Below are 25,950 nucleotides of genomic sequence, written 5' to 3'. Positions count from 1 at the left end.
CTTCTAACTAGGGTAATAAGTAATCCAGACACATTCTAGCATTTCTTGCAATTTGTGTGTGTGTGTGTGTGTGTGTGTGTGTGTGTATGTGTGTGTGTGTGTGTGTGTGTGTGTGTGTGTGTGTGTGTGTGTGTGTGTGTGTGTGTGTGTGTGTGTGTGTGTGTGTGTGTGTGTGTGTGTGTGTGTGTGTGTGTGTGTGTGTGTGTGTGTGTGTGTGTCTCTCTTTGTAAAATACTATTGTCAGTGTTGTCAGTGTTGGTACAAATATGTAGGCCAATATTGTATATATGTATGGCATATGTATGGCATGCTATTACCTCTTCCTAAAGGGTTTCAATCTTTGTTGCATTTTGCCTGTTAAATAAAATAATGTAAGTGTGTATGTGTGTGTCTGCAGGTGAATGATGAGCTGATGACAGGAGTGTCCCACTCCAAAGCGGTCACCACCATCAGGAAAGCCAAAGGTGTGGTCCATCTGATTGTGTCCAGGCCTCCTGATCAAACCCCTAGCACGTACTTGGGCTTCTTGCCTCTTAGCTCGGACAAGTGCAATGGAAACACAGGTACTCTAACACTTCTCTCCATTTAAAGAAAATACATCTAACCTTACGACGCTTTCTCAGAATGTGAAATGTAACCTGTTGCAGATGTGAGTGAGGACAGCGGAGTGCGAACTAAAGTGCACAGCCCAGCAGATGGTCACAAGTCCGGCAGTGAAAAAGGCGCGCCTGTGATCCCACCCATAGGTAGATTACTCTCTCTGTGTCATCTCTGTGCGCTTTCAGAGAAACTAAACCCACATTCGGCTATTCTCTTAGATCATTTTGTGTGTGTGTGTGTTTTGTGTTGCACAGACTATGACATGGGCTCTAAGGAAAACAAGACAGAGGGCAATACGGATCTGTCAGAAGACACAGACTGTGATGGTTCTTCTCTGCCTGAAGACTCACCTGAGGTAAAGAAATTTACCTCTAGGATTATTTGATGAATCTGATTTGGGGCTATAAAATACAACTCCGTTTGTAGTGGTTCCCCATTCAGATATCTCCCTCTCTCTCCCTCTGTCTCTTCTGTCCATCTTGATTACTCCAAGCTTTTTATTGGGAATTGTTTTATTTGTGAATTGCCGTGCTATGCCCACAAACAACATAATACACTCTATTTACATGAGGCGTAATTCTCCATTAATAATTGAACTTCAAACAGAATGAAATTGCAGCATGTAGCCACCTCAATCGGAATGAACTGTCCCAATCGGAATACAGATTTAGTCAAGAGCTGGGTGGAACCTTTAATTTAAAATTTGACAAGAAGATATGGGTATTTAAGGGATATATTATGAAGGCACACGAAGAATTTCACGGTTGTTTCTCTGTGTTTGTGATTTCAGACTTCCAGGAGAGCAGACTGGAAAGAAGAATGTGTAGATAGCCCTTCAGATGAGCGGTAAATTTCATGTGGGGAATCTTGTGCTCTTTATGAAGTATACAAATGTTTCTCTGTCTTTAACTTATGATGAACTTGCATTCCTGACACCACCTTGTGATACATGCCAACAATCTAATGAAAAAGAGGAAAAGACTTAGTTCAGACATAGTTAAAAATCTGTTTTGCCTGACCTAAAACAAGGATCAGTCAAGACTGAGAACCAGGAAAGCCTGAAAAATCATGCCTATCCAATTGAGTATACCCAAGGAGATACATATGAACAACAAATGCTGTCCCCAGTACCTGCATGTCACAGAGAAGGCATGGATTCTTTCTTGTGACATTACTTGAGAATGATAAAAAATAAACTTCTCCTCAGATCCACCATTCTCAGCTTTCTGCAGACAAGTGATGACCAGTTGGAGGAGGACGAGATCACTTGGGGCAGCGATGATCTTCCTATTGAGAATATAAACTCCAAGTTCACAGAGGGTAAGTCAGGTTCCTCAGAGGGATTTGTTTGGATTCATTTCTCTCTCTCTCTGTCTCTCTCTCATTATCTATCGAATTATCAATCTTTCTGTGTCTATTAATTAGATGGACCTATTGTTGTTGAAGAAGAGCTGACATCTCTGCCCCTGGTAAAAGTCATCCCTGATGGTCAATACACTGGACCCAAACTGAACACGGTGGTCCGAATGATGCGAGGTCTGCTGGAACAGAAGGTCCCCCTGCAGGAGTTTGAGGTACAGATGTTCATAATTTTTTGTATTAAATAATTAATCTGATTTATATTTCACCCTGACCTTTGAATGTGTATTAGTGCTAAATGATGTTAGTGAGTTGGATGAGATGGCTTCTTCAGTGTTTTCTACACCTGTCACAGAATTTACAGAATCTGCAGCCTCTTGATGACTGTTTGATTGGACAGACGCAAGAAAACAAAAAAAAAAATCGTTACAAAAATATTGTACCTTGTGAGTATCCTCAGCTTGTTGGTGCACACACGACAACTTACTCAAGCATTCGGCATCAAGATCATGTTGCTGTTACTATTTTGAATTACCTTTCTGTTTTTCTGTTTATAGTCGACACCACTAGAGTGCTTCTTGGCAAAGAAGGGGGATACATTAATGCCAACTTCATAAAGATGCTAGTGAAGGACGAATGTTTTATGTATATTGCCTGCCAAGGACCACTACCCACCACTCTTGGGGACTTCTGGCAAATGGTCTGGGAACAGAAATCTAATGTCATTGCTATGATGACCCAGGAAGTGGAAGGAGGAAAGGTGAAATGTCAGAGATACTGGCCCGATACACCCAGCACAGCAGAAATGGTAGACGACAGGCTCCAGATCACTCTAGTGAAGGATCAACACCTCGACAACTTTGTTATTCGACTGATTGAGGTTAAAGATATTCAGGTAATAATTATAATATAAAATGTTTTTTTTTTTTATCTTGGAAAAAGTCACTATGTGTAGACGTATTAAAGCTGCATTGTAGAGCTTTTGGTCTAAAACTAGCAAGCTAACTACCTAAAGAGCAGAAACTAGTTAAATGCCACCAAACAGCCCAACTGGCACTGAAAATCTTGCTAAGTGGGGTCTTTTAGGGATATAGTTAGTTATGTCGTGCTGTGAAAGCTTTTCTTACATTTTTGCTGGGTGTTCTGATCCAGACTACAGAGCTACATAGTGCATAGCCTGTAGGGCTAGTGGGAATGACAGATGTATTTATCTGTCCTTCACATGACCATGCACTATCAAAATGAAGATGATTCAAAAAGTAGCTGCTCATAAAAACATACTTCAAAAAGTGTTGCATAGTTTTACTTGAACGTCTAATTTGACTGTTTGTCCATAGACTAATGAGATCCAGCAGGTCACACACTTAAACTACACGGGCTGGCCTGACCACGGAACACCCACACAGCCTGAGCAACTGCTCACATTCATCTCGTACATGAGACACATCCACCAATCAGGACCCATCATCACTCACTGCAGTGCAGGGATTGGCAGGTCAGGTACCCTGATCTGTATAGATGTGGTTCTGGGACTCATCAGCAAAGATGTAGATGTAAGTAGAAAAACGATGGACATTATCGTACGTTATTTTTGGTGAATACGATTTTATTGAGTTGCCAATCATATTGAAAATGGAATGTTTCGCTCAAATCTGTTTTTTTTTTTTTTTTTTAAAGTTTGATATTTCAGATGTGGTCCGTACTATGAGGCTTCAGAGACAAGGAATGGTTCAAACAGAGGTAGGTTTTTTCTTTAAATTTCTCTTCACAAATTACTATATTTCATGGCCAATAATACATTTGTGTGATACATTATACCACAGGTTTTCTTGTGCATAAATAGTGGTATGAAGTTTCCAGTCATTTTCATTCTCTTTCTCTATGTTTATGTCTTTCCACAACAGGAACAATACATTTTCTGCTATCAGGTAATTTTATATGTGCTCAGATGTCTTCAAGCAGAGGAGACTATCTCAGGATAGAAGATTAACTCTGAATGTGCTGGAGCTTTTTAATGAGACTGTTACAGTGATATAAGCAGAAAGATAGTGACCAACCTTTGTCCATGGGGACTCAAAAATGTTAGAACAAATTCATAGATTATCTTATAAACATTATTCACTTCTGGAAATTAAAAATATTCTAGAAGATTGTGTATATTTTTGGCTTCTGTTCTCTTTTTGGCTGCTACTTCTTTTAAAGACACAATAAACCATTGATTTTTTTATGTTACCTATTTTTGGTAAAGAAACAGTACTTTTTATGGACACATGATAATAACAGAATAACCATTGAAATGAAATCATATTTTGTATGGAACAAAATCATCCTTTGTTCTTTTTAAAGCTAAATAATGCTGGAAGTTGCCTTGACAGAATATGACAATAGTATTTGCTTTGTAAATCTCAATATCAATCACCTTGAATTTCTGTGGTAAATAATCACATTAAAGTGTACATATTTATCTCCTGAAATGTGTTGATATGTTTTAAAATGTTACATACTGGACAATTTGCAATTTGTAAATAAAAGAGTATCATGTCTTTTCAGGTTGTTGACATTTTCATTGAGTCTGTGTTCTCTGTTAAGGTTACATGTTAAACTATAGCCTACATGGATGTGCAGATTATGGTTTAACTTTGCCAATGTGGCTTTGATCATTTCAAGTAGCCTATGGAAGATCTGAATTAAATAATTCCTTATGGGCCCACTTGTGGAATCACTGCTTATTTACTGGAAAATCTAAAATAAACTATTTTAATTTGGTGATGTGGCCTAATACATTTTTTTAAAAAGTCAGAAAAAGTCAGGAAGTTTTACATAGTTCATCATTTCCATATGTTCCATGTATTCCTATGGGCTCAGACACACATACGCGTCTTTTTTCAGGCAGAAACGCTTCAGTAACGCCTTGGCAAAGTGCGGCAGCCAAAACAGAAGCGGTGCGCTTCCCTGCCTTGCGCTGGAAAGTTGAGAATAGTTCAACTTTTAAGCGCACCTAGAAAACGCTTCAAAGACGCAACGCGTGGTGGAGAAGGGGCGCACGCTTTAAACGCGCCGTACCATAGGAATCAATGCATTTGCTCGCGTCCCGTTTTTACAAAAACGCGTATGTGTATCTGAGCCCTATTAGTGCTGTCAGTTTAACGCGTTATTAACGGCGTTAACGCAAACCCATTTTAACTCCGTTAATTTTTTAACGCGCGATTAACGCGTTGTAAAAAAAAATATATATATATATATTTTATTTTTTTTATTTTTTTAGATGAACGTTCTTTTTGCCCTCCCAAACTGTGTATTAGGCTAACGTCACGTTTGAGTGAATGATGAGCGCGATACGGCGTAATAGATGATAAAAAGCTTCTGAATAGAATGTTTACCTTTAAAAGTTGTGTTGTGCAAAAAAAAAAGAAAAGAAGAAAAAAAAAGAAGCGAGCTTCACTGTTGTCTGAAAATGTCAACAGGCAGCTGGTTGAAAGCACAGAAGTAGTTGGCTTACCTTTTATTGGTAACCTAACTGTTACGGTTTATTGTTTTTGAAATAAAAGGCCTGACTTCTATGTTCACAGCAAATTTGAAAAAAATTAAATAATAATTAAGCCATGGTTTAACTGCACTATAGGCTGAGTCCTTGTTTATCTTAAATGTGCATTTTATAATTTTATTTTGTACCGCCCTGTTTGGCAATGTTGTTTTTCAATAAAATAAAACATTGCTTGAAGCAAGCCAATCCACTTTTCCATGTTGATAAGAGCATTAAAATAAAATAAAAATGATGGAAAAAAATTAATTGAAGGGACATTTAGAATAGATACAAATTTGCGATCGCGATTAATTTTGAGTTAACTATGACAAAAATGCGATTAATCGCGATTAAATATTTTAATCGTTTGACAGCACTAATTCCTATATGTTATTGTATTTGGACAATATTATTTTCTATGTTTTACAGTAGGCTACCTTACTATCGTAATACTGCCACCTAGTGATTGTATGGTAAAGAAGCATAGGACTAAAGAAACTGGGTTCTTGTATGATTTGCATGCTCATGCACAAATATTTAATGTAATTTGCACTCGCTAACCTAATACTGGGATTACTGCAAGACACCAGCGACAGTAAAACAATTTTGTTTAAGATTCCATAAGAAACTTTGTTGTTACAATCCAACTTCGCCATGATGATGTTTTCTCTTTTCCGGTATCCAAACCCTATGCGTGACGTAACACTCTGGATGACGACCCCAGTGAAGCCCGAAGTTTGTTGCTAGGTGCCTTGCATGATCCTCACGGTCACAATTTCCTTAAGGGCTGGGTAGAGTGGTCTTCTCTCCGTCAACAGCATTACGCGATTACTGTAGACGGTTTGAAGTGGCCAGGATACTGGGAGGCATCGCACATTAGGACAATGAGCTTCTTGTTGTAAGTAACAGTAGCCTTCGAAGGAACGAAAACGTTAACTTGGCTATGCTCAGCTAAGCTAGCTGCTAACATGATTTTGTTAACGTAATGTCAATGAACCCATTCAGGTGCTATTATCTCCGTCGCAAGTTAGCCTATTTTGTGTCTAGCGATTGTAACTAGCTGTCAAGTAGTATTTTTTAGCAGAGTCAACATAAGACAACTCTGAGCGAACGACGTTAAATAGTCAAGCAATCTTAACTGACAGCATAGCTGTCCTTAGTTAACATTGTGACTTAAGTTACATGATGGCTAGCTAGCTATCCTGTGTATCCTAGCTATGCTGGTGGCTGATTTGCTGAGTTGTTTTACTATGCGAGGCTTTTGTTCCTAAATTGACATGGCTAATGTTAGTAACCATGTCTATGATGTATAACCAGCCTTATCGTGGAGATATACGTATGTTGTCTGACAATTTTACTTCTTCATTTGCTATGTTAAAGTTGTTGTAACGTAACCGTGTATTCGTCTCTGACAAAGTGACTGACTTGGCTACGTCAACTTTGCCGCTGCCGACTTAAGCTATCTGTCATAGATTACATGTAAGATTGGAATGCTTAACTAGTTGACCAACTGTTAACTTGGCTTCAAATAAGTATAAACTAAAGCAACGGTATACATGACATTGATATTTTAACCAGGTGTGTCAGTGGTGACTTCATCAAGCTTACGTTAGCCGGTTAGATTGCAGTGATGGTGTTGGCTAATTGAATGCATATCAAGACACCGAGTTGGGGCCATGAATTCCACTCCACCACGAATACTATCACAGTAGATAGATATGTTACCTTAGGGATTGTATACGCATTCTTAACGAACAAGCTAACATTATTGATAATGTAATAATGTAAAATACTTTAGGTGGGGGTTGTGTAGTCCAGTGTTGCCGTTAGCTAACGTAGAAGTTTACGTTCATTTAGCTAACCACTTCTTTTGTTTATTGGTAACTTTATAGGTCGTTGAGAATAGCTTGCTTGTTTCATTCCAGCTGTTTAATGTGTGACAGATTCTGGTCTACGGCTAACGATTGGTTAAAAACATTGCCACGTGAACACAGTAACATATCGCACCATTGCCATTTTGACAGTGGGAACCGGTCGTCCAAAACCTTTAAACCGAAGAAGAATATCCCCGAAGGGTCTCATCAATACGAGCTGCTAAAACATGCAGAGGCCACACTTGGCAGCGGCAACCTGCGGATGGCTGTCATGCTACCAGATGGAGAGGACCTAAATGAATGGGTGGCAGTGAACAGTACGTGATTTTAGAGATATTTAGCATGTTTGCGTTTATGTACAAAAATCTACTATAACTGTCATAATGCATGTAGTAGGTCAAATGTAGGCAACATATTTTGAATGAGTCTGTCTCAGCAAGGGGGGCGTCTGAGCAGTAGGTTTGTGAATAGATGTCCAGCTTTGCAAGTGGTGTGGTGGTCTGTGAATTCTAAACACTCTTTGACCCATTTCCATCACTTTTGTTGGCCCCTAAATGGAGAACCAATGCCCTGAAAGAAAACTGTTGTCAAACCCCAATTCAAGTGCATCTGTTAGCCAGCATGAAAGGCCAATAATGGATTAGCAACCATGGGATTGGGATGCAAGCATACACATAATATTTAATTACATTTATGAATTTAGCAGATGCTTTAGCACATTGGACATTTTCATCTGTATGTGTGCTCCCTGAGTATTAAACCCATTACCTTGATGGTATTAGCACCTGGCTTTGTCTGTTGAGCATCAAGTGTAGTCCCCAACATCAAGAGGTTCCTCAGAATTTGAGATGCCCACCCAGTAATGGGGTAACCCCACAGTTTCTAAGTTGAGTCCTAAACAGATTAAATCGTTCTTGGTTTGTTACGAGACCTGAACACAGAGCTCCTGTGTATGCAGTGGTGTAGTGGTCCCTGTCCCTATACTCCGTATACCTGCGTATACCCTGGACTACACCACTGTGTGTATGTCAGGACTTTAGAGGGTTAGTATGAGACCTGAACACAGTCCTGTGTGTCACTACTTTAGAGGGTTAGTATGAGACCTGAACACAATCCTGTGTGTCACTACTTTAGAGGGTTAGTATGAGACCTGAACACTGTTCCTGTGTATGTCACTACTTTAGAGGGTTAGTATGAGACCTGAACAGTGTTCCTGTGTATGTCACTACTTTAGAGGGTTAGGATGAGACCTGAACAGTGTTCCTGTGTATGTCACTACTTTAGAGGGTTAGTATGAGACCTGAACAGTGTTCCTGTGTATGTCACTACTTTAGAGGGTTGTTGCTGATGTATTTGCTCTTCCATTCCTCTGAAACCAAGTAGCTTCTTATTGCATCTAATGATTTCTGTCCACTCTCCTCCATCTTGTTGCCCCTGTCACAAACCTACACAGCGGTGGATTTCTTCAACCAGATCAACATGCTGTATGGGACCATAACAGACTTCTGCACTGAGGAGAGCTGCCCCGTTATGTCTGCAGGACCAAAGTAAGGTTATATACGCAGCGTGTTGCAGGACTGTTAGTGTTTTTAAGCATTGCTGGAACACTGAATCCTGGATCTTTGTGTAGCCTATCCCTTAAATAATTGATACACATAAATACATATTGTCAAGAATGTACTAATGAAATCTGATGGCATTAGGGAGTTGTCTCACTTAATCTGATGCATGAGCTTGATTTACAGATTGAGAAATAGGCTCATAATAGTTTTTGGATAGAGGCTGCCTCGTATGTGTGGTTTGACTGCCAGTCTGCTCAGTCAGATGAGAATGAAGCTGCTGAATCTCCAATGTTGTTTCCTCTTATTTTCTGTTAATAGGTATGAGTATCACTGGGCTGATGGGACCAACATCAAAAAGCCAATCAAATGCTCTGCACCGAAGTACATCGACTACCTGATGACTTGGGTACAAGATCAACTCGATGATGAAACACTGTTCCCGTCTAAAATCGGTACTACATATGCTCAAACTCAATGTCTCACTATGATTAGTCTTTGTGTGTGATTTATCTATAGAAATCCATAGAGTTCAGGAATTCAATTTCATCTTCAAACAGGGTTTGCATAGCTTTTTGCCACAATTTACCATGTGTACAGTGTCAGCTATCTGCTGTTCCACCCTCTTAGGTCTGATACATTTAGCTTGAATTAAGTCAATTTCATGAACAGCGTTTCTCTTATGTTTTATTCTAGAAATTTAAATATGAATTAACAGTCTGTTACAACTTCAAGTTTTGTGACGTCATTGTCTCATCTCCTGTTATTTCTCATCTTTTGCCACTTTTCACCTACAGGGGTGCCATTTCCCAAGAATTTTATGTCTGTGGCAAAGACCATCTTGAAGCGCCTGTTCCGTGTTTATGCTCACATCTATCACCAGCACTTTGATTCTGTCATGCAGCTGCAGGAGGAGGCCCATCTCAACACGTCCTTCAAACACTTCATCTTCTTCGTGCTGGTCAGCGGCACTCTCAAACACACCTCATGTCTCTTGTTCTAACTTGATAGAGGTGTTACCCTTTTTGGGCGATTGTCTGATTTGATTTGTGTGTGTTGTATTGTTTCAGGAGTTCAATCTGATTGACCGAAAGGAGCTAGCTCCCCTCCAGGAGTTGATTGACAAGCTGACGACAAAGGACAGATAGATGAGGAGATGGAACACAAAGAGCCATCCCCTTCACACAGAACTACAACTGATCTCCTCTGTGCCCTCTGTTCTCCTTTGCTTTGTACAGACGTCCTGCCTTGATCTACGCTCAACCGCACACCATTGCCACAATAATACTAGCTGTGGAGGAGAATAGTGCTATACCACATCATAGAAAATCCTGTCAACAATATTAACAGTAAAGGGGTGCAAGCTAGCTATGTTGACTGGTCTTTAGAGGCGCCTCTTTATCTCCAGGCTTAGTTTTAACAGACACTATTTTGAGAATATCAAGCTAATGTGTTTAGCTTGTTTGAATGGCTTGTGCTGTTGTTGTCCCCCACCCCCTTTCAATTTCCTGAGTGTTTTAAGGAAACGTCAATACATTACTGCCCTCTAGTGGTGGATCAGCATAACCATATTTCCACCAGTTTTGGCCCTTGTATCAGTCATCATCTCTACTATATTTTACATGTTGGGGGCATGCTCAGTCAAAATAATGCAGTGATTTAGACAGCAGATGGTTGAAGATGAATTCAGAAAATATCTGTATTTCCTATGCAATTATAACAACAGTAATACTTTTCAAGTTCAACTTGCACAAAGATGCATTGTTTTTCTCAACAAAAAGTAATTAACCCTTTTTAATATTCAGCCACATTTTCATGATCATTGTATAATTACATTCCTGTTAGAAATCTTAAATTTGAAACCGCTTTCCTATTTGCATGTTGAGATGCATTGGTTATATTGCGTAACTATGATGTGGTGATCCTCAAAGAGTGCTGGTCACTTTTCTGATCAGAACACTTTGTTCCTTCGGAATGACTTGTATGAGTAATGTATGTATGAGCGGTGTATTAAGACAAAATACTGGCTTAAGCTTAGCTTAAGTATTTCCCTTTTAAAACATCCAATACGATATGGTGCAGTTCAAAGACTCGACTAAAGCATTTACAGAAGTGATTCGAAGAGTCTGAAAACTGTCAAAACCAGTCATGTTTTTGTTTGTTTTTGTAAAGGAGTAAGATTGTAATGCAATTTCAATTCATGTAGGTGTATGCCAAAAACAGACTTAGTGGCAGCATTAAGGCTTTTTTTTGTTGGAATTCTTACTTAATTTGATTGTTGAACTCGTTCTAGTATGAATTCGGTGTGAATTCAATATTTGTCAGCATACACCCTGGAAAGAAGCATTCCATGAATGTAATTATCTGGAGCAGCAGGTTACTGTGAAGATGGCTGCATTAATGACGGTGCCAACAGTTACTAAGAATGCCAGGCAGATGTTAACTGTTTGTATGAACCTAATTTTGCCTCTGAAATAGAGTATATATATTTTCCCTGGACTGTATCATAGATATTACGATTTTTGAGCAGGATGTACATAATGTCTAAAAGCTGTAGAATGCAGCAACAGAAAGCATTTGAACCGTTACTGAACACTTTGTTAAACAAATATTGATGCTGTAAATACGCCTAATAAAATGTGTTTAACCACAGTCATTGCCGTGATTTAGTATTTCTTGCATTTATGGATTATAACTAAATATAGCATGCTGAATAATGTCTGTGTAAAGTAACTAAATCGGTAATCAGTTATGGGCCCCCAACTGAAATAGTTAGACCATAAAAAGCCATTTTCAATTCACCGAGTGCTGACGTGAGTTGAAATGAATTCATTAATGTTTTAGAGCTTTCTGAAGGGACTACGCAAATACCTGACGCTTACGCGTCATTACGCAGAGTACCTTGGTGGTGTACCTTTGGGCGTCCTTTGCTTGAATGGCTTCGTAATCGCAAACTGGGAAGTCAAGGGCTGTTGTCGGAGTGTCCCCAAGGTGGATGTGTGGTTTGATGCGAAGAGACGTATGTGGATATAGGAGATAGAGACGTTCGTGCAAGGTAAACCTTTTTAATGTTTGCACTTAAGTAGGCTACTGAGTAATCGAATTTGTCAACCGAGGTTTCCTAATGATCATTGCAGACTCTGTAGCCTACTGATGAATGCTTCTGCAGTCAACTACCTCCTGTTTGAGAATCACCAGACTGATCACCAGACCTGATTCAAGTTCCACTTCATCACTAATTAATATGTTCATTTCCTTCAGTAATTGTGTACGTTTCAAGTTGCCAAATTATATAATTGATTGAAGGATTTTAATGTCCATCCTTCTCCATTAGGAATGCACAACAAATGTGGCATTTGCATATGTTAAGAAACTTGTCTAAGAAACCATCTTGTGGGTTTATGTTGGTCGTTTGCCTGTTCACTAGTTGCACGTGTGTTCATCGTCCTGAAATTAGCGTTAGTTTGAAAATGGCCAAATATTGATATACTTAAAAGATAGATTTACTGATCACGTACATTTTACTGACCAGCTTTACATGATATTAAATACGCGGTCTTGATGTATCTCAATTTATGGTGCCAGGCCCCTCAGGTGCAGTTTATAATCCTCAGACCGCACAGTGGACCTGGTCGTACCAGGGGGAGCTTAGCTTATTGATCAAAGCACAAGGGGAGGATTTCAGGGCTATTCCAGTGCAGAATGCAGGATTTTGTGGATTTAAGTTAGACATTTGGCCTTAAGAATTTGTTTTGTACTCACCAGGACTTACTGAATGAGCAACATGAACAAAAAAAAACAAGCCTTGTTTTTGTCCTGTTCGACTGTGAACCACTTGGGACAAATCGCCTCTAAACAACCCAGAGCATGTTGATCTCCTCAGTATCACCATAAAAAGCTAGGTTATGCCAACAACTAAAATAGTCTTCACGGTGTATTGACAGTTCTCAGAGTTGTAAAGATTTTTAAGCAGTTGTGGGTCAAATATTGAATCTATCTGTCTTTGTATGTGCTATGAGGGTCTTTAGGAAATGCAATTAAAGTTGGATGATGTTTTTTGTTGGAAAATGATCTCTCGTGAATATGCAGTTGACAGGAGTTCTCTTCTGTTTAGCAATGCGTGTGCTGTCACTCACTTGCATGCTTTCCTGTACTCTTGTGACACCAATGCACCTAAGTCCAAATGCGCATGCACTTTGCTGTCCGTTGAGTCCCTTGGCCTAAACAAAGCCCCCCACAGAAAGACTCTGTCAGGTTTCTGATGTCACTCTTTGGGGAAGACAAGGGCTCACCTTGTGACAGAGTTTCTGTGTGGAACTTTTCAATGATGTGACTGGAGGTGTTTCAGGGAGGGAGTCCAAAGAATGGCAGGAAGAAAGGAATGGACAGAGTTCCAATACTGTCTCTGGATCTTACTATAAGGTCAGACGTGAGTGATTAGATATTCTTGTTGGCTAAAAAGTGTATGGTAATAGCTATATTACCTCATGAACTATTTTCTTTCTCTGTCTTTGAACCCTCTAATTGTTTGTTCTTGTTTAGGGTTCAGGCACATGCTTAAAGCTGACTATTCAGAAGCAGCTCAAAAAGGTCAGGGTAGCCTTGTTGTGACTTCTCTGTATGTGTGGTGTGTTCATGTGCGTCATGTGTGTGCTATCTAAAGGGAGAATCCTTGGATTACAGTTAAAGCAACATAAACAACTGTTTGTAATTATGGGACGATGTGCTTTTGCTAGATGTGCTTCTGGTGTCCTTCGGTAGTCCTCTTTGTGGGTAAATAATTTACATTGTCAATCAGGCAACTAGAATCTGAAACTATGCCTTGCCATCCAGCATGTCCTTCAGTCTGGTGTAGTCTCAGTATATAATTGAAGGTAGGTGAATTGAAGTATGTATGTAAAATGTAAATATGGATTGAGGTACATAAAACACTGAAATCCTCTTTCCTATCGCACCTTCTTCTGAAACACAACCAGAAAGTATTGATTAAAGAATGATTGATAAAGATTTGATTACTATACATTACTATTGCATTACTGCACAGAACAGTTCAGACAACTTCAGCTCAGAGAGAGTGGTTCATTCAGTCGAGAGAGAGAGAGAGGAGGGGTTTGAAATAGCTCTGGTTTGTGGCCACATTGTTTTGTGTTTTGCAGAGCAGAGGGTTCACTCTCTGCTAGACCAAATGAAATTCCACGCATAGAGACACTTCCTGACCAGCCAGGAGACTCAACCAAAGTATTTTTTGCCTGTCCAGAAACGGCACATAGTTTGGTCCATATAATTTACTAGCTGTTGCTATGTAAAATGTGTTTTTGCATTTATGTTTTTACTCTGTAATTACTAGCTAGCTTGTGTATAAGGCTAGTTTAAATAAGGAGGTTGGAATCATGTTATCCAACCACTTATACTGACTTGTAAGTTTCCATATTTACTGTCCTGCTTTCTCCAGCATTGTCCAGCTGCCAAGATTTTTAGCTTTGCTGTTGCCTAGAGTGCGGTTCAAATATCCTTTGACTCATCATCAGGATGTTCCCTTAAGTACCCAGGGTATGAGGACAGACCGCCCCAAGACCTGCAGTGCAGCACTACATAGGATCAGGGCACAGTATGGGTATCTACTGTGTGTACCAAACATGAAAGAGACAGAGTTCTATGTGTGAGACAGTCATGTTTTTAATTAAGTGCTAATCTAAGCTTGATTCTTAATTCTAGCCTTTGCTTGATGTGTGAGCTGTAGGGGATCTATACCTGTTTCAAATCACCCAGACAGTGTTTGGGATGTGCTTAGAACAGAACAAAGAGTGTAGAACAGAATCAAACGGTGAAGGCATTCTCACCCTCAAATCCATCTCTTCTTTCTGTCCATTTCTTAGGTTATTGTGAAGATGAGATGAGCTGTGGATGATTCATCTTTGTTTTCCCCATGGCTCACAGCACATATTTTCACCCCAATGGCCCAGGTGTGAAGCCCTTTGCTCTCTGCTCTAGTTCTCTTTCTTTAAACCCTGAAAAGCACCTGACCTCCACACTGCACTCTACTGCTTTTAGAACTCATATACTCTGCTGCGCTTCTGAAGGCTATCACTGGTAGGATCATCCATCTGTCTTAGCTAAGGGTAGTCTTTAAGGGGTTTGCTTGATGAGGAGAGTGGAAAGTGGGCTGTGATTGGAGGGCACTGTCAGCCAATCGCTGACTGAGTTGGGTGGGTTAAATCCACTCTGTTGGTGACTTTTCTCCATGTTTGGGGAATGATGAAGTGGCACTGTAAGTGTGCAGACGAGAGGAAGAAAGTTAGAAGAGCAGGCGAGGGTGGAAAAGTTGTATTCTTTTTGTGAATGCCTGGGATGAACTAAGGATGCTACTGTAGGTAATGATTTGCATCAAATCCATGAGGTAAAAGTTTATACACTTTTCAGCTTTGATCAATGTCTCGCGCTCACTCACAAAGGATGGCATGGGTGTGAGTTGTTTGGACAGGAGGTATATTTGGCATGTGGAATGCATTTTTTGTAATCGGTATCATAGCTTAATTATATCAGGCGAAAATGATATATTAGTCTGAATGTTTCCATATTCCAATCTGTTTTTGGAATGTGGATAATTATCTTTTGTATTTCTGAGAATCACAGTAGCATTTCAATCTCGACTCAAAAATGTTAAATGTGGGGTGCTTGGGAATCTCATAGACTGCATGCAGTTTGCTCAAGGAAATCATTCCACTGTATCTGACTTTAGCTGTTGAATTAAAAGCTTTTATGACAACTTAATGTGTGGCATGCCACGATGACTCGGCTCAATGCAGCAGTTTAACAAGAAAAGAACATTACTGAATGACATTTTTTTATGTGTTTCCACTTAGATAACACAGAGTCTGCAGGTAGCACTAAGCAAAGTAGTGTTCCGCATTGTGTGGAGACACCATATGGTTACCAGGTTGATTTGGACTTTTTTCAGTACGTGGACAGTATTGAAAGGGCTAACAGTATTCATCGGCTCAGCCTTCAAAGGCGCCTCAGGGCAGCCAATCCCGTTTCAGAACCTCCTGACAGACTGGGCCCTGCCCAGTGGACCTCGTCTGACTCTCTGTCATCTGTGAGCAGCGATGAAGCTCTCCGAGGTTCCTTCTCCTCCTCATCCTCATCCTCATCTTTTATGAGTCATCGAAGGCCCCCACTCCCTCCTTCCCACTCCTCCCCTTCCCTCATCCAAGCCGGGGGCAATGAAGCCTCTCAGCCGCCCGTTGCTTCTCACAGAGCTCTGGAGGGTAAGCCCCCTACTGCGGCACGCTCCCCTGCCCTCCCCAGGTCTAACCCCCATGTGGAACGCACCTTGCTGGAGACCCGAAGGCGCCTGGAGCAGGAGAAGGCCTCCCTCTCAACGGCTGCTCCTGAGCCTCATCCTAGGCGCAGGCTTTCCAGCTTCGGGGGCCTTGGTTCCAGCGGCTCCCACTCCCCGTACACTAGCTGGAAAGCTCTGAATCAGAGCCTGCAAGCTGGTAGTGCTAAACTGAGCGTTGCTGACCAAGCTGGGCAGTGGATGTCTTCTCTGGGGAGCACAAGTGGAGGGTCGCTGAGGCACAGTCCACTGAGCTCTGGCAGGGCCACCCCAGTGACTGGTGTGAGCCCCTTCCATCTGCAGATGGTGCGTGATCAGATGATGGTGGCCCTTAAGAGATTGAAGGAACTGGAGGAGCAGGTGAAGGCCATTCCTGTTCTGCAGGTCAAGATGTCAGTCCTCCAGGAGGAGAAGAGGCAGCTGACTGCCCAGGTGAAGACTCTGAAAGGGGAGGACACGGAGATGGAGGCGGCGTTTCGGAAACGAGCACACAGCACAGGCTCCAAAGAACAGCTGGAGCTGCAGCGTTCCCATCTGAGGAGAGAACAGAAGGCAGAGACCACCGGAGACAATGAAGAGATTTTGAAAACCCTTGCCACCAGTGGTCTGAAGGAGTTCAGCCAACTCGCAGCGGAAATGCAAGCTCTGGAAAAAAAAATCAAAGACGCTCGTGTAGAAACACAACATCGGTCGGCCACGAAAGCATCTCACGCCAGATCTGGGCACAGGTCTGTTGCTGTTGGTGATGACTTGCCAGTAGATGAAATTGTCATCCTCCGTCGGAGCTCTAAGAAGGCCACCAAAGACGTCGCCACAGAGGTGAAGCTTGAGACCAGGTCCACCGCAGTGGGAGTGTCTGAGTCCATGCTTGGAGCGTCATCAGCAGAGGTAGAACTGGAATCCCAGCAGCACACTATCCAGGTCCTGAGTGATGAAGTGCAGCGCTTGGAGGCCGAGCTGAAAGACATGGCTTTGCAGAAGGAGATGGGCCTTCTTAGGAATGAGCTTCGAAATGCGGGTGCCAGGAATCGCTTGGACAAGAGCTCCACAGCCCAACCCTCGACCCACAATGCTGAGTCTCAGACCGGAGCTCAAACACGCAGTCTGGGGGTGGGAAATCACCTTAACATGCGGGACGCCTCCACAGGAGAGCAAGTGCAGAAAGAGGGCTGGGGCATCACTGTGGGTGTGTCATGCAGACCAGAGACACAGTGTGTGGCTACAGGTCACGAAACACCTATTGATCACTGGGTAGTGTTGGAGAAGGTGGAGACTTGTGAGAAGGGTGTTGGGGATCGTGTTTCCATGTGCAGTCAGAGCGTGTGTACAGAGACGAGTGTTCGCGAGGCTGGAGTCCTTACAGAGGAGACGATGGAAACCCTTAGCCAGCGGATCAGGAAAGTGGAGCAGCGGACAGTTGGGTGTGGCGACTGCACAGTGGACGTGACCGTGACGGCACTGAAGGCCCTGGTGTCTCGTGGGACACTCACTGAAGCAGTCAAAGGTGTAGATCTGGGCATTATGGTGACTCCGTGCACGGCTTCCCAGCGCACCAACACCGCAGTTGACACGGTGTCTCGTTTCACTAGCACCGCAATGGCCTTTGTTATAGAGTCCAGCACAAACACCTCCCTGAACATGACTAAGGAAAAACACACCAACACCATGGCCAACCTCACCAGAACAGTTGCCATAGGTGAGGGTAAGGTTAAAGACATGGAGGCAGCGGTGAGAATGCGTTCTATCGGTGTGGGAACGTCAGTATCAAGGGACATGGGTAATCTTCCTCATAGTTCCTCTGCTGCCAAAGTAACCACTCGGGACACAGGGGTGGGGCTTGCTAATGTCCACGAGAACTTTTTGGTGGGCTTAAGAACCAGGAATATTGCATGTGGTCCGTCTCACCTCCCAGACCCCGCTAAGACCAGGAGCATTGGCATTGGGGTGGGAGAGGGAAGGCTCCGGGATGCTTCCGGTCACTGGCAGACGTTTGTGCAGGTGACCCACACCCCCCCGCAGCCCCAGCCATCAGCAGTGTTGGAGCCTGGCTTGGATCATTACATTGAGCGCATGCAGAGACTGCTGAAGGAGCAGCAGAGCCTGCTGACGGAGAGCCACAGTGATCTGGGTGAGGTGGTAGCCCAGCCACAGGCTCATTTTACCTCCATCAGTACCAAGCTGGCTAGCACCCTCTCCTGCCTGGACTCAGTAGTGCGGCTGGTGGGCACAGAGGAGCTTCAGTCACAGCACAAAGGTACAAAATATTTAATTGCCTTTGCATATACTGCACACTCAAAAATGAATACATATCTAAAAATGGGTGGTTATGTGGTTCAATCTTAATAAGGTCCCAAGCAGTGTCTTCTGCCCCTTTGTGTAGTGTAGTTTCCTTTTTACCTTTTAGTTTCTGATTTCTTAGCTATGGGAGACATGAGGCTTGTGGTCCTTCTCAGTATTTCCTTCTGCAACTTCTCAGGTTCTGGGTCCAGCCCATCCTCTGAAACCACAGAGAAGTCCCCGGGCAGGAAGAAGAACTCTATGGGGGGAAAGAAGTCCTCTGACCTTCTGGGTTGGTGTTTGTCTTGCAATGTATGCGTGTATAAAAGAGACAGACCGATATCTAGAAATATTTTCCCTATTAAAAGCAAGGAGAGGTGGAGAAAAAGGACAGAAGGACAGACTTTTATAGATGAGGAAAGACAAACAAAAACAGTCATTGGAAGTGTACTTCTGCAGGCGCCTCCTCTGGATCTTCTCTCCAGAGGGGTGGAAATAGCATCTTCTGGTTTAAGTGCTGGCTGTCTGAGACCTACACTTAGAATATTTGGGATGGTGTTTGGTTTTGGATGGCTTGATTTTCCTCTGTTGCTGTGGTTTCTGGCGCTCACAGGCTGAAATCTGACCCATCCCACTGACTTTAGAACAACAAGGAAAACGGCACTAAAAACTACACTGAACTCTTTTTAGTTGGTGCATAGATTCTCAAACAGGTGTGTTATGTTGGCTCAGAACATCCTAGATTGGCACATATTTGTGTTTCACAGCAAAGGGGCAGAACTAGATTTGTGTTGTAAAGCTTTTTGACACATTGGGGAAGCATGCATATAACGCTCTGATTTTTCTTTCCATGAAAGTTACACTGCTTATGAACTTTTTTTAATGAGGGACTGGCAAAGGAGCTGACTTAATGATAACTACTCCTGGCAACACATCCACCAGGTCCGCCCAGTGATGCTTTGGCACTGAAGCCCATCATTAAGAGGAAAGATGGCCCCCAGGGTTGTCAGGATAGCAGGAAGAAGTTGAAGCTGAAGCCCGCAGGGTGAGTTTGCTGTTCATCCGGCCCCAGCCCATTTAGTCTTCTCATTGGATCAAAATGTTATCCCCAGTATGCAGATGAGATGTTCCTTTGCTTAACAAAGAATCAGGCCCACACTCTTCAAAATATCAGATTCATATAAATAATATATAGGCTATAAATAGTTAAAACTTGTTGAGAAATAAGCTCATGCTATGAAGGATTTCTACCAAAACGTATGCCAAATACAATTATGCATATGTATTGATGGGTCATACAGAAATTTTAATTTGCATCCTTTAATCTGTAAACATTTGATGTATTCTTTTCTTTTGCTACCTGCTCACACATTGACCACACACTCTGGGAGCCTGGGCTGTTTCTCCTGTGCAACTCGATCCCCTGTACTGTGTGTCTTGTGCACTCCAAAGAGCATCCTCTAATGTGATGTAGTTGTGTTGTGTGGAGCAGGCTGGAGAGTATGGCCATGAGTGAGGACTCCTGCTCAGAGGGCAGTGACTCTGATGGATCAGTGGAACCTCCTGCCATGTCAGCGTGGAGAGGAAGCAGATATGTGGCCGAGGAGAAGAAGAACCAGGGGAAGCTGGAGAGGAGGGAACGGTAGGCAAACCAGCACAGACACACGATAGTCACAGCTCAGACACAAACCTCTCAGCACTGCAAAATGGCCACAGCTCAGACACAACCCTCTCAGCAATGCAATAGTTTGATAAACATTGCCTAATGTCCAGTGTTAATTCCATACTGTTATTAAAGTACTAAATCATTTTTTATTCAAAACTAATCGAAACACATTAGCAGTTTATGGAGGACTGTCCTTAGGTGGCCATTTTGTCAGCACAAATGCTTTAATGTTAACAACTACAATCCGCAGCACTACTGGTGTTGGCCTGCTCAGGGTAAGACTTGATTATATGTGATGCTGTAACTGGTGAAAGGATTAGTTATAGCGTCAGCAGCTCTAATCCCCCTCATAGAAATGCACTGCAGTTAGAAGTTAATTCATTATTTATGGGCGGACAGGAATGCTAAAGACATGAATAAAGCAGGTCACCGCTCTGCTGATTTTAAGCCCAGTAGTGTGATATTGAAAGACTGTCCACATGGATAAGATTTCAATATAGTGTCTGTTCGCTCCAACCATGTACACAGTTGTTCATGTCTATTCACGTCTGTGTGTTTAATGCAATCTGTTAAATAGCACAGTATTGTATATTTTTTGTTACAATTTGATGCAAAATACAACCTATTTAAACACATTTGGTGTATATACAGGTATGAGTTGAGTGAGAAGGCCGTGTCAGCATGTCACACACTAAAGGCACATCTGTGTGATGGGAAAACTTTATCGAGCAGGGAGTTGGTGAGTATCACAGGTCTCTGTTTGTGGGTGCATTTATGTGCATGCATTTATATATATGTATGTGGAGCATAGTATGTGTGTTCACGTGGTGATTTTCATGTAAGGTTGAAGTAGACTTTGCTATTTGTTTGACATTCTACAGCTACAGTGCCACTTGAAAGTATGTGAACCCCTTGAGCACTTGTTGTTTTACCATGAATTTTCATTTTTTTCATCACCAATTTTCCATTGATGAAATGTCAGGTTTATGTTTATCTTTTGCATTTATTTGTTTCGAGGGAATTGTTTGAGTAGCCAAATAACTACATGAAACATGGAATTAGTGTATTTTCAAAAGTAAGTGAACCCCCAGTACATGGGTCTACAGTCAGACGAAAATTGAATAGACATGACATTCATAATCGGGTTGCTAGAAGGAAGCCTCTGCTCTCAAGAAAGAAAAAAACTGCCCGTTTCAACTTTGCCAGAGAGCAATTGGATAAACCAAAGGCCTTCTGGAAGTCCCTTCTTTGGACAGATGAGTCCGAGATAGAATTATTTGGTCACGATCAAAACCAACAATTTTCGTCTGATTGTGTACATTTACCCCTGATGCTGCCAGAGAGGTCTTCAGAGGTGATGTGTGGGTTGACTTTTACCTGATTTATTCTTCTTCTGGTGCTTCTTGGTGATGGTCTTGATGGGCATCCACTTCTAGGCAGAGATGCGGTCATGTTGAATGCCCTCCATTTCTAAATGGTTTGTCTTGGATGGATGGATGGAGCTGGAATCTTTTGGAGATGGTCTTATAGCTTTCCCAAGACTGATGGGCTGTCAGTACCTTCTTCCTGATGTTCTCGGATATCTTGTTTCCTCTCGGCATTGTTGATCTGTGTGGGTACACCTTGGCACTACAGTAGTTTGGTTGGTTCCCTCTCTTTTAATCTGTGTTGCCCAACCCTTTTCCTAAGGATGTCTCAGTTGATTGGTTTGCTTAATTGACTAATTAAGCACCCAAATATGTTTCACCGAATCTGTTACCTGCTTGACTTTACCAATGCAGCTGGGGTTCACTTACTTTTGAAAATACACTGATTCCATGTTTCATGTAGTTTTTTGGCTACTCAAACAATTCCCTCCAAACAAGTACATGCAAATGATAAACATAAACCTGACATTTCATCTATGGAAAATTGGTGAAAAAAATTTAAAATCATGGTAAAACAACAGAAAACTCTTAAGTGCTCAAGGTGTTCACATACTTTCAAGTGGCACTGTATATCTGTTTGTTTCTATATAGCTCAGGTTGTGCTTGGGACTGATGAGGCATATGCTAGGCAGGCTTGATGGCAGGCTTTGGGTGAATGTATCTGATTTAGAATTATGCATGATTTCTGTGTATGTGTATGTTGTATTACACATGTATATGGGACATTTAGTATGTTATATGAGTAAGCAGTAATGGTTTTGGCAGGGTCCATGTGCCAGACCATAGTCTGACTCGGCAGAAATGGCTGAATTTTTCTTTTTTCTTTTTGGTGACTCCTTTTATAGTGCCCCTTCCTTGGAATGTGAATATGCCTCTAATTTTCTTCTAGGCACTTTTACATTCCAGAGGAGAGGATTTCTAACGCATACCCTCTCTGCTTCTCCTCCAGTTTGACAAATGACTAGGACGTCTACGCTTAACTAGATACATTAATTTGGCAAGTTTTTGATTGGGCAGTATTTTGCAGATGGCTACATAAAATGCAGAGCTCCCAGCTCATAATCAGTTGCAGTGGTTAAAGCCATTCATACGTTTTGGAGACTAAGGTAGAGGCAAAGTGAGGGAGTGAAATGTTTTCGTGGCGACTGGTTTTGTACATCTCCAGACCACTCAGGCAACCCAGCATTTCAGATAGGGCCTCAAGAGCTTGCATTGTGTGCTATGTTTACCCGCGTTTAGTTCTAGCCTATAATTATGAAATGGCTTCTATTATAAGTTCAAATTGCTTCGGTTTTTTTCATATAGAAATTACACAGTTGAATGTTTGTCTCAGCATCAACACTGCATTTGTGCTCCTTCTCTTTCGCATAAGAAAATCTGTCCAGACTGTCTGTGAGGTTAAAGGATGCAGATTAATTAGTACCCTTTCTTGGTGTTGATGTTTCATGGTTTAAAATGGATATGTAAATACTGAATATGTGTATGGTTTTGTTTGGAAATGATAGACTTCAAATAGCCAACTGTGTTGGTGTGTTTCCTTCATAGCGGTCCTGCTTGAACATTCTGCAGCAGGAGTGGTTCCGTGTGTCCAGTCAGAAGGCAGCGCAAGCAGAAACTGTGGGGGACTTTCTGTGTGCTGCGCACCGCGTTTCCCCAATGGTGCTGAATAATGTGGCAAATATGGCAGACGGAAACGGCAACACGGCACTGCATTACAGTGTCTCGCACTCCAACTTTAATGTGGTCAAGAAACTGCTCGATGCTGGTATGCTACTCGAAAATACTGCTTTGGGGAGGAAGAGGGGAAGAGATATTGTTTAAAAAAAGGAGTCGGTAGTTTTAGTGTTTGTGTTCTAGTGTTTGTGTTCTAGTGTTTTAGTGTTTGTGTTCTAGTGTTTTGGTGTTTGTGTTCTAGTGTTTTAGTGTTTGTGTTCTAGTGTTTTAGTGTTTGTGTTCTAGTGCTTAAGTGTTTGTGTTCCAGTGTTTTAGTGTTTGTGTTCTAGTGCTTTTGTGTTTTAGTGTTAGTGTTCTAGTGTTTGTGTTCTAGTGTTTGTGTTCTAGTGTTTTAGTGTTTGTGTTTTAGTGTTTGTGTTCTAGTGCTTTAGTGTTTGTGTTCTAGTGCTTTAGTGTTTGTGTTCTAGTGCTTTAGTGTTTGTGTTCTAGTGTTTTAGTGTTTGTGTTCTAGTGTTTGTGTTCTAGTGTTTTAGTGTTTGTGTTCTAGGGTTTTAGGCCCAATTTACACACAGGTTTTTTAGCGATGTCGGCACAGCCGACATCTGTACACCAACAGCTTTATTCAGCGTCTAAACGCAAATTTAACTGTCGGTGTGCCGATGTCGGCCGAATTTCAGCCGACAGCCCCGTACCATTCGCCCGACAGCCCATCGGGAGTCCCCGACATCTTCAAAGTGCGTGTAAACGCGACCCGACATCTGTAAGGCATATTACAGACAGTGTTGCTAGGCAACATCGCTATCAACAGAGGCAAACTGAGAAACTTCCTGCGGTGTGTGTAAATGCGCCCCGACATCTACGTACAGATGTCGCCGACATCGCGAAAACCTGTGTGTAAATTGGGCCTTAGTGTTTGTCCCTGGAGTTGAAGCTGTCAGTGGCGAGATGTGTGTGTTCCACTCTGAGGTAGATTTGGCCATTGATGGCTTTGACGTCTCATCTTTCCTGCTAGACGTGTGCAATGTGGACCAGCAAAACAAAGCTGGCTACACACCCATCATGCTAGCTGCCCTGGCTGCCGTGGAAACCAAGGAGGACATGGGTGTAGTAGAGGTGCTCTTCTGCAAGGGAGACGTCAATGCCAAGGCCAGCCAGGTGAGACGGAGCCAGAAAAGCTGGACTCTCAACACCAAATGCTATTTATTATTCTCATACAAACTCGTATGGAGCCAGTACTCCTACAAAGCCTGCATAGACAGCGTTACCTCACAGGTGCTTATATCTGTGAATGCATTTTCAACTAATGCAAAGCCATCTATTTCTCACTTGTTTGTGTATGCATTAGGCGGGTCAGACGGCTTTGATGCTGGCAGTCAGTCATGGGCGCATGGATATGGTCAGAGCCCTGCTGACCTCAGGGTCAGAGGTTAACATTCAGGATGAAGAGGGGTCGACGGCACTGATGTGTGCCAGTGAACATGGCCATGCTGATATTGTCAAGTTGTTGCTGGCTCAGCCAGGGTGTGATGCCACTCTTAGTGACAATGTAAGTGACCAATCATCCAGTCAGTACCAGTTCTCTCTTTGTTTGTAAATAACTAATGTGTGTGTGTGTGTGCGTGTGTGTCTGTGTGTGTGTGTGTGTGTGTGATTGCATGTCTGTGGGATTTTGAATGCTTTGACTAAATTTAGGACGAAAGTACCGCCCTATCCATAGCACTGGAGGCCGGACATAAAGACATTGCCATGCTGCTGTACGCCCATGTGAACTTCTCCAAGGGTCAAACTCCGGTAAGGTATTATGCACAAACATCATCAGACACACCTGTCGGTACTGTTGACTGTGAATTGGACCATCAGTATAAAGCAGGACCCTTGTGCATGTGTGTTCCTCTGTTTACAGGGTACTCCACGACTTGGAAACAGACTTCCTCATATTCAGTAGGGAGAAGATGTTTGGCCCTAATTGAATGCCAGGAATTCTTCCACATATTTGCTGCTAAATATACTCTCTCTGCGTGCAAGATCCATTTGATTGCAAACGTTGTTAGGGCCAGTATTCTTGGACTACAGCTGAACTACACTCAAAATGATCCATTGCTGAACCTAGCAATTCCCATAATGTGCTTATAATTACATGAAGAATGCACAATGTGTAATGAGCAGTGCATAATTACACATCTGTCATATGAGAATTTGATATGGACCACATCTACTCCAATTTGTGAAGATGATAAACTGCCCAGTGTGCAGTTGCATGCAAGCAATAGATGACTGAAGGATATTTGCCTTGCCACTGAGTCATATCCTTTCAACATTTTTAACCACCTGGTAGAAGTCGCAGTTGCTGGACAAATATACCGCTCTGCTTATTATTCAACTGGTTGTGTTTGTGAGGCCACAGAGGGAGACTAGGAGTGTGTCCATGCAGTATCGGTATCCCTTCTCTGCCTGTATCAGGCCATGTCAGGCATGACAGACCCACCTCCTCAGGAGAATAAGTAAAAGCAATAGTAACATTTTAATGTTTTTTCTGTATGTCTTTACCCTTTTCCTACTATTTTATATTTTTAATGTGCAGGTATTGGATACAGTAAATATTTCAGCAATTAATAAAGTTTATGCCTTTGTAACCTGTACTTTGTATAGTAT

The 25,950-nt window shown here is 42.0% G+C and overlaps 3 protein-coding genes across 3 annotated transcripts in view; all 3 read left to right on the top strand.

Annotated features, from left to right (window-relative positions):
• Positions 1 to 4,384, top strand: part of ptpn13 (protein tyrosine phosphatase non-receptor type 13) — a 56,745-nt gene extending 52,361 nt beyond the window's left edge. Inside the window, exons 39-49 of the mRNA XM_080847051.1 lie at positions 398 to 563; positions 648 to 746; positions 855 to 955; positions 1,391 to 1,446; positions 1,808 to 1,920; positions 2,026 to 2,174; positions 2,315 to 2,405; positions 2,517 to 2,854; positions 3,297 to 3,512; positions 3,637 to 3,699; positions 3,864 to 4,384. Coding sequence (XP_080703177.1) covers positions 398 to 563; positions 648 to 746; positions 855 to 955; positions 1,391 to 1,446; positions 1,808 to 1,920; positions 2,026 to 2,174; positions 2,315 to 2,405; positions 2,517 to 2,854; positions 3,297 to 3,512; positions 3,637 to 3,699; positions 3,864 to 3,941 — 1,470 coding nt within the window. The 3' untranslated portion in view covers positions 3,942 to 4,384. The remainder of the gene's footprint in view (positions 1 to 397; positions 564 to 647; positions 747 to 854; positions 956 to 1,390; positions 1,447 to 1,807; positions 1,921 to 2,025; positions 2,175 to 2,314; positions 2,406 to 2,516; positions 2,855 to 3,296; positions 3,513 to 3,636; positions 3,700 to 3,863) is intronic.
• A 1,839-nt stretch (positions 4,385 to 6,223) lies between these two features.
• Positions 6,224 to 11,491, top strand: LOC308372188 (MOB kinase activator 1B-like). The gene is made up of 6 exons (XM_080847316.1): positions 6,224 to 6,380; positions 7,507 to 7,673; positions 8,810 to 8,903; positions 9,237 to 9,370; positions 9,713 to 9,876; positions 9,986 to 11,491. The coding sequence occupies exons 1-6, from the start codon at positions 6,367 to 6,369 to the stop codon at positions 10,061 to 10,063; spliced, it is 651 nt and encodes a 216-aa protein (XP_080703442.1). The 5' UTR covers positions 6,224 to 6,366; the 3' UTR covers positions 10,064 to 11,491.
• Positions 11,492 to 14,841: 3,350 nt separating this feature from the next.
• On the top strand, positions 14,842 to 25,243 carry kank1b (KN motif and ankyrin repeat domains 1b; the record flags this gene model as incomplete). The annotated part of the gene is made up of 11 exons (XM_080847779.1): positions 14,842 to 14,878; positions 15,779 to 18,508; positions 18,731 to 18,823; positions 19,474 to 19,576; positions 20,024 to 20,173; positions 20,849 to 20,936; positions 23,170 to 23,389; positions 24,311 to 24,453; positions 24,644 to 24,844; positions 24,991 to 25,089; positions 25,202 to 25,243. 11 exons carry the CDS (start codon positions 14,842 to 14,844, stop codon positions 25,241 to 25,243), a joined length of 3,906 nt encoding a protein of 1,301 aa, XP_080703905.1.
• Positions 25,244 to 25,950: the final 707 nt, after the last annotated feature.

The sequence above is a fragment of the Sprattus sprattus genome (genome assembly GCF_963457725.1).
Source record: "Sprattus sprattus genome assembly, chromosome: 11".
In the NCBI taxonomy this organism is placed as follows: domain Eukaryota; kingdom Metazoa; phylum Chordata; class Actinopteri; order Clupeiformes; family Clupeidae; genus Sprattus; species Sprattus sprattus.
Note: the sequence above shows the minus strand (reverse complement) of the source record. Positions and strands in the feature narration are given on the sequence as shown.

Bases quoted from the DNA above. Each gene is read 5' to 3' on its own strand.
- LOC308372188 (XM_080847316.1), top strand. The intron at 7,674-8,809 runs GTACGTGATTTT...AAACCTACACAG, and splicing joins TGAATGGGTGGCAGTGAACA to CGGTGGATTTCTTCAACCAG. The intron at 9,877-9,985 runs GTCAGCGGCACT...GTATTGTTTCAG, and splicing joins ACTTCATCTTCTTCGTGCTG to GAGTTCAATCTGATTGACCG.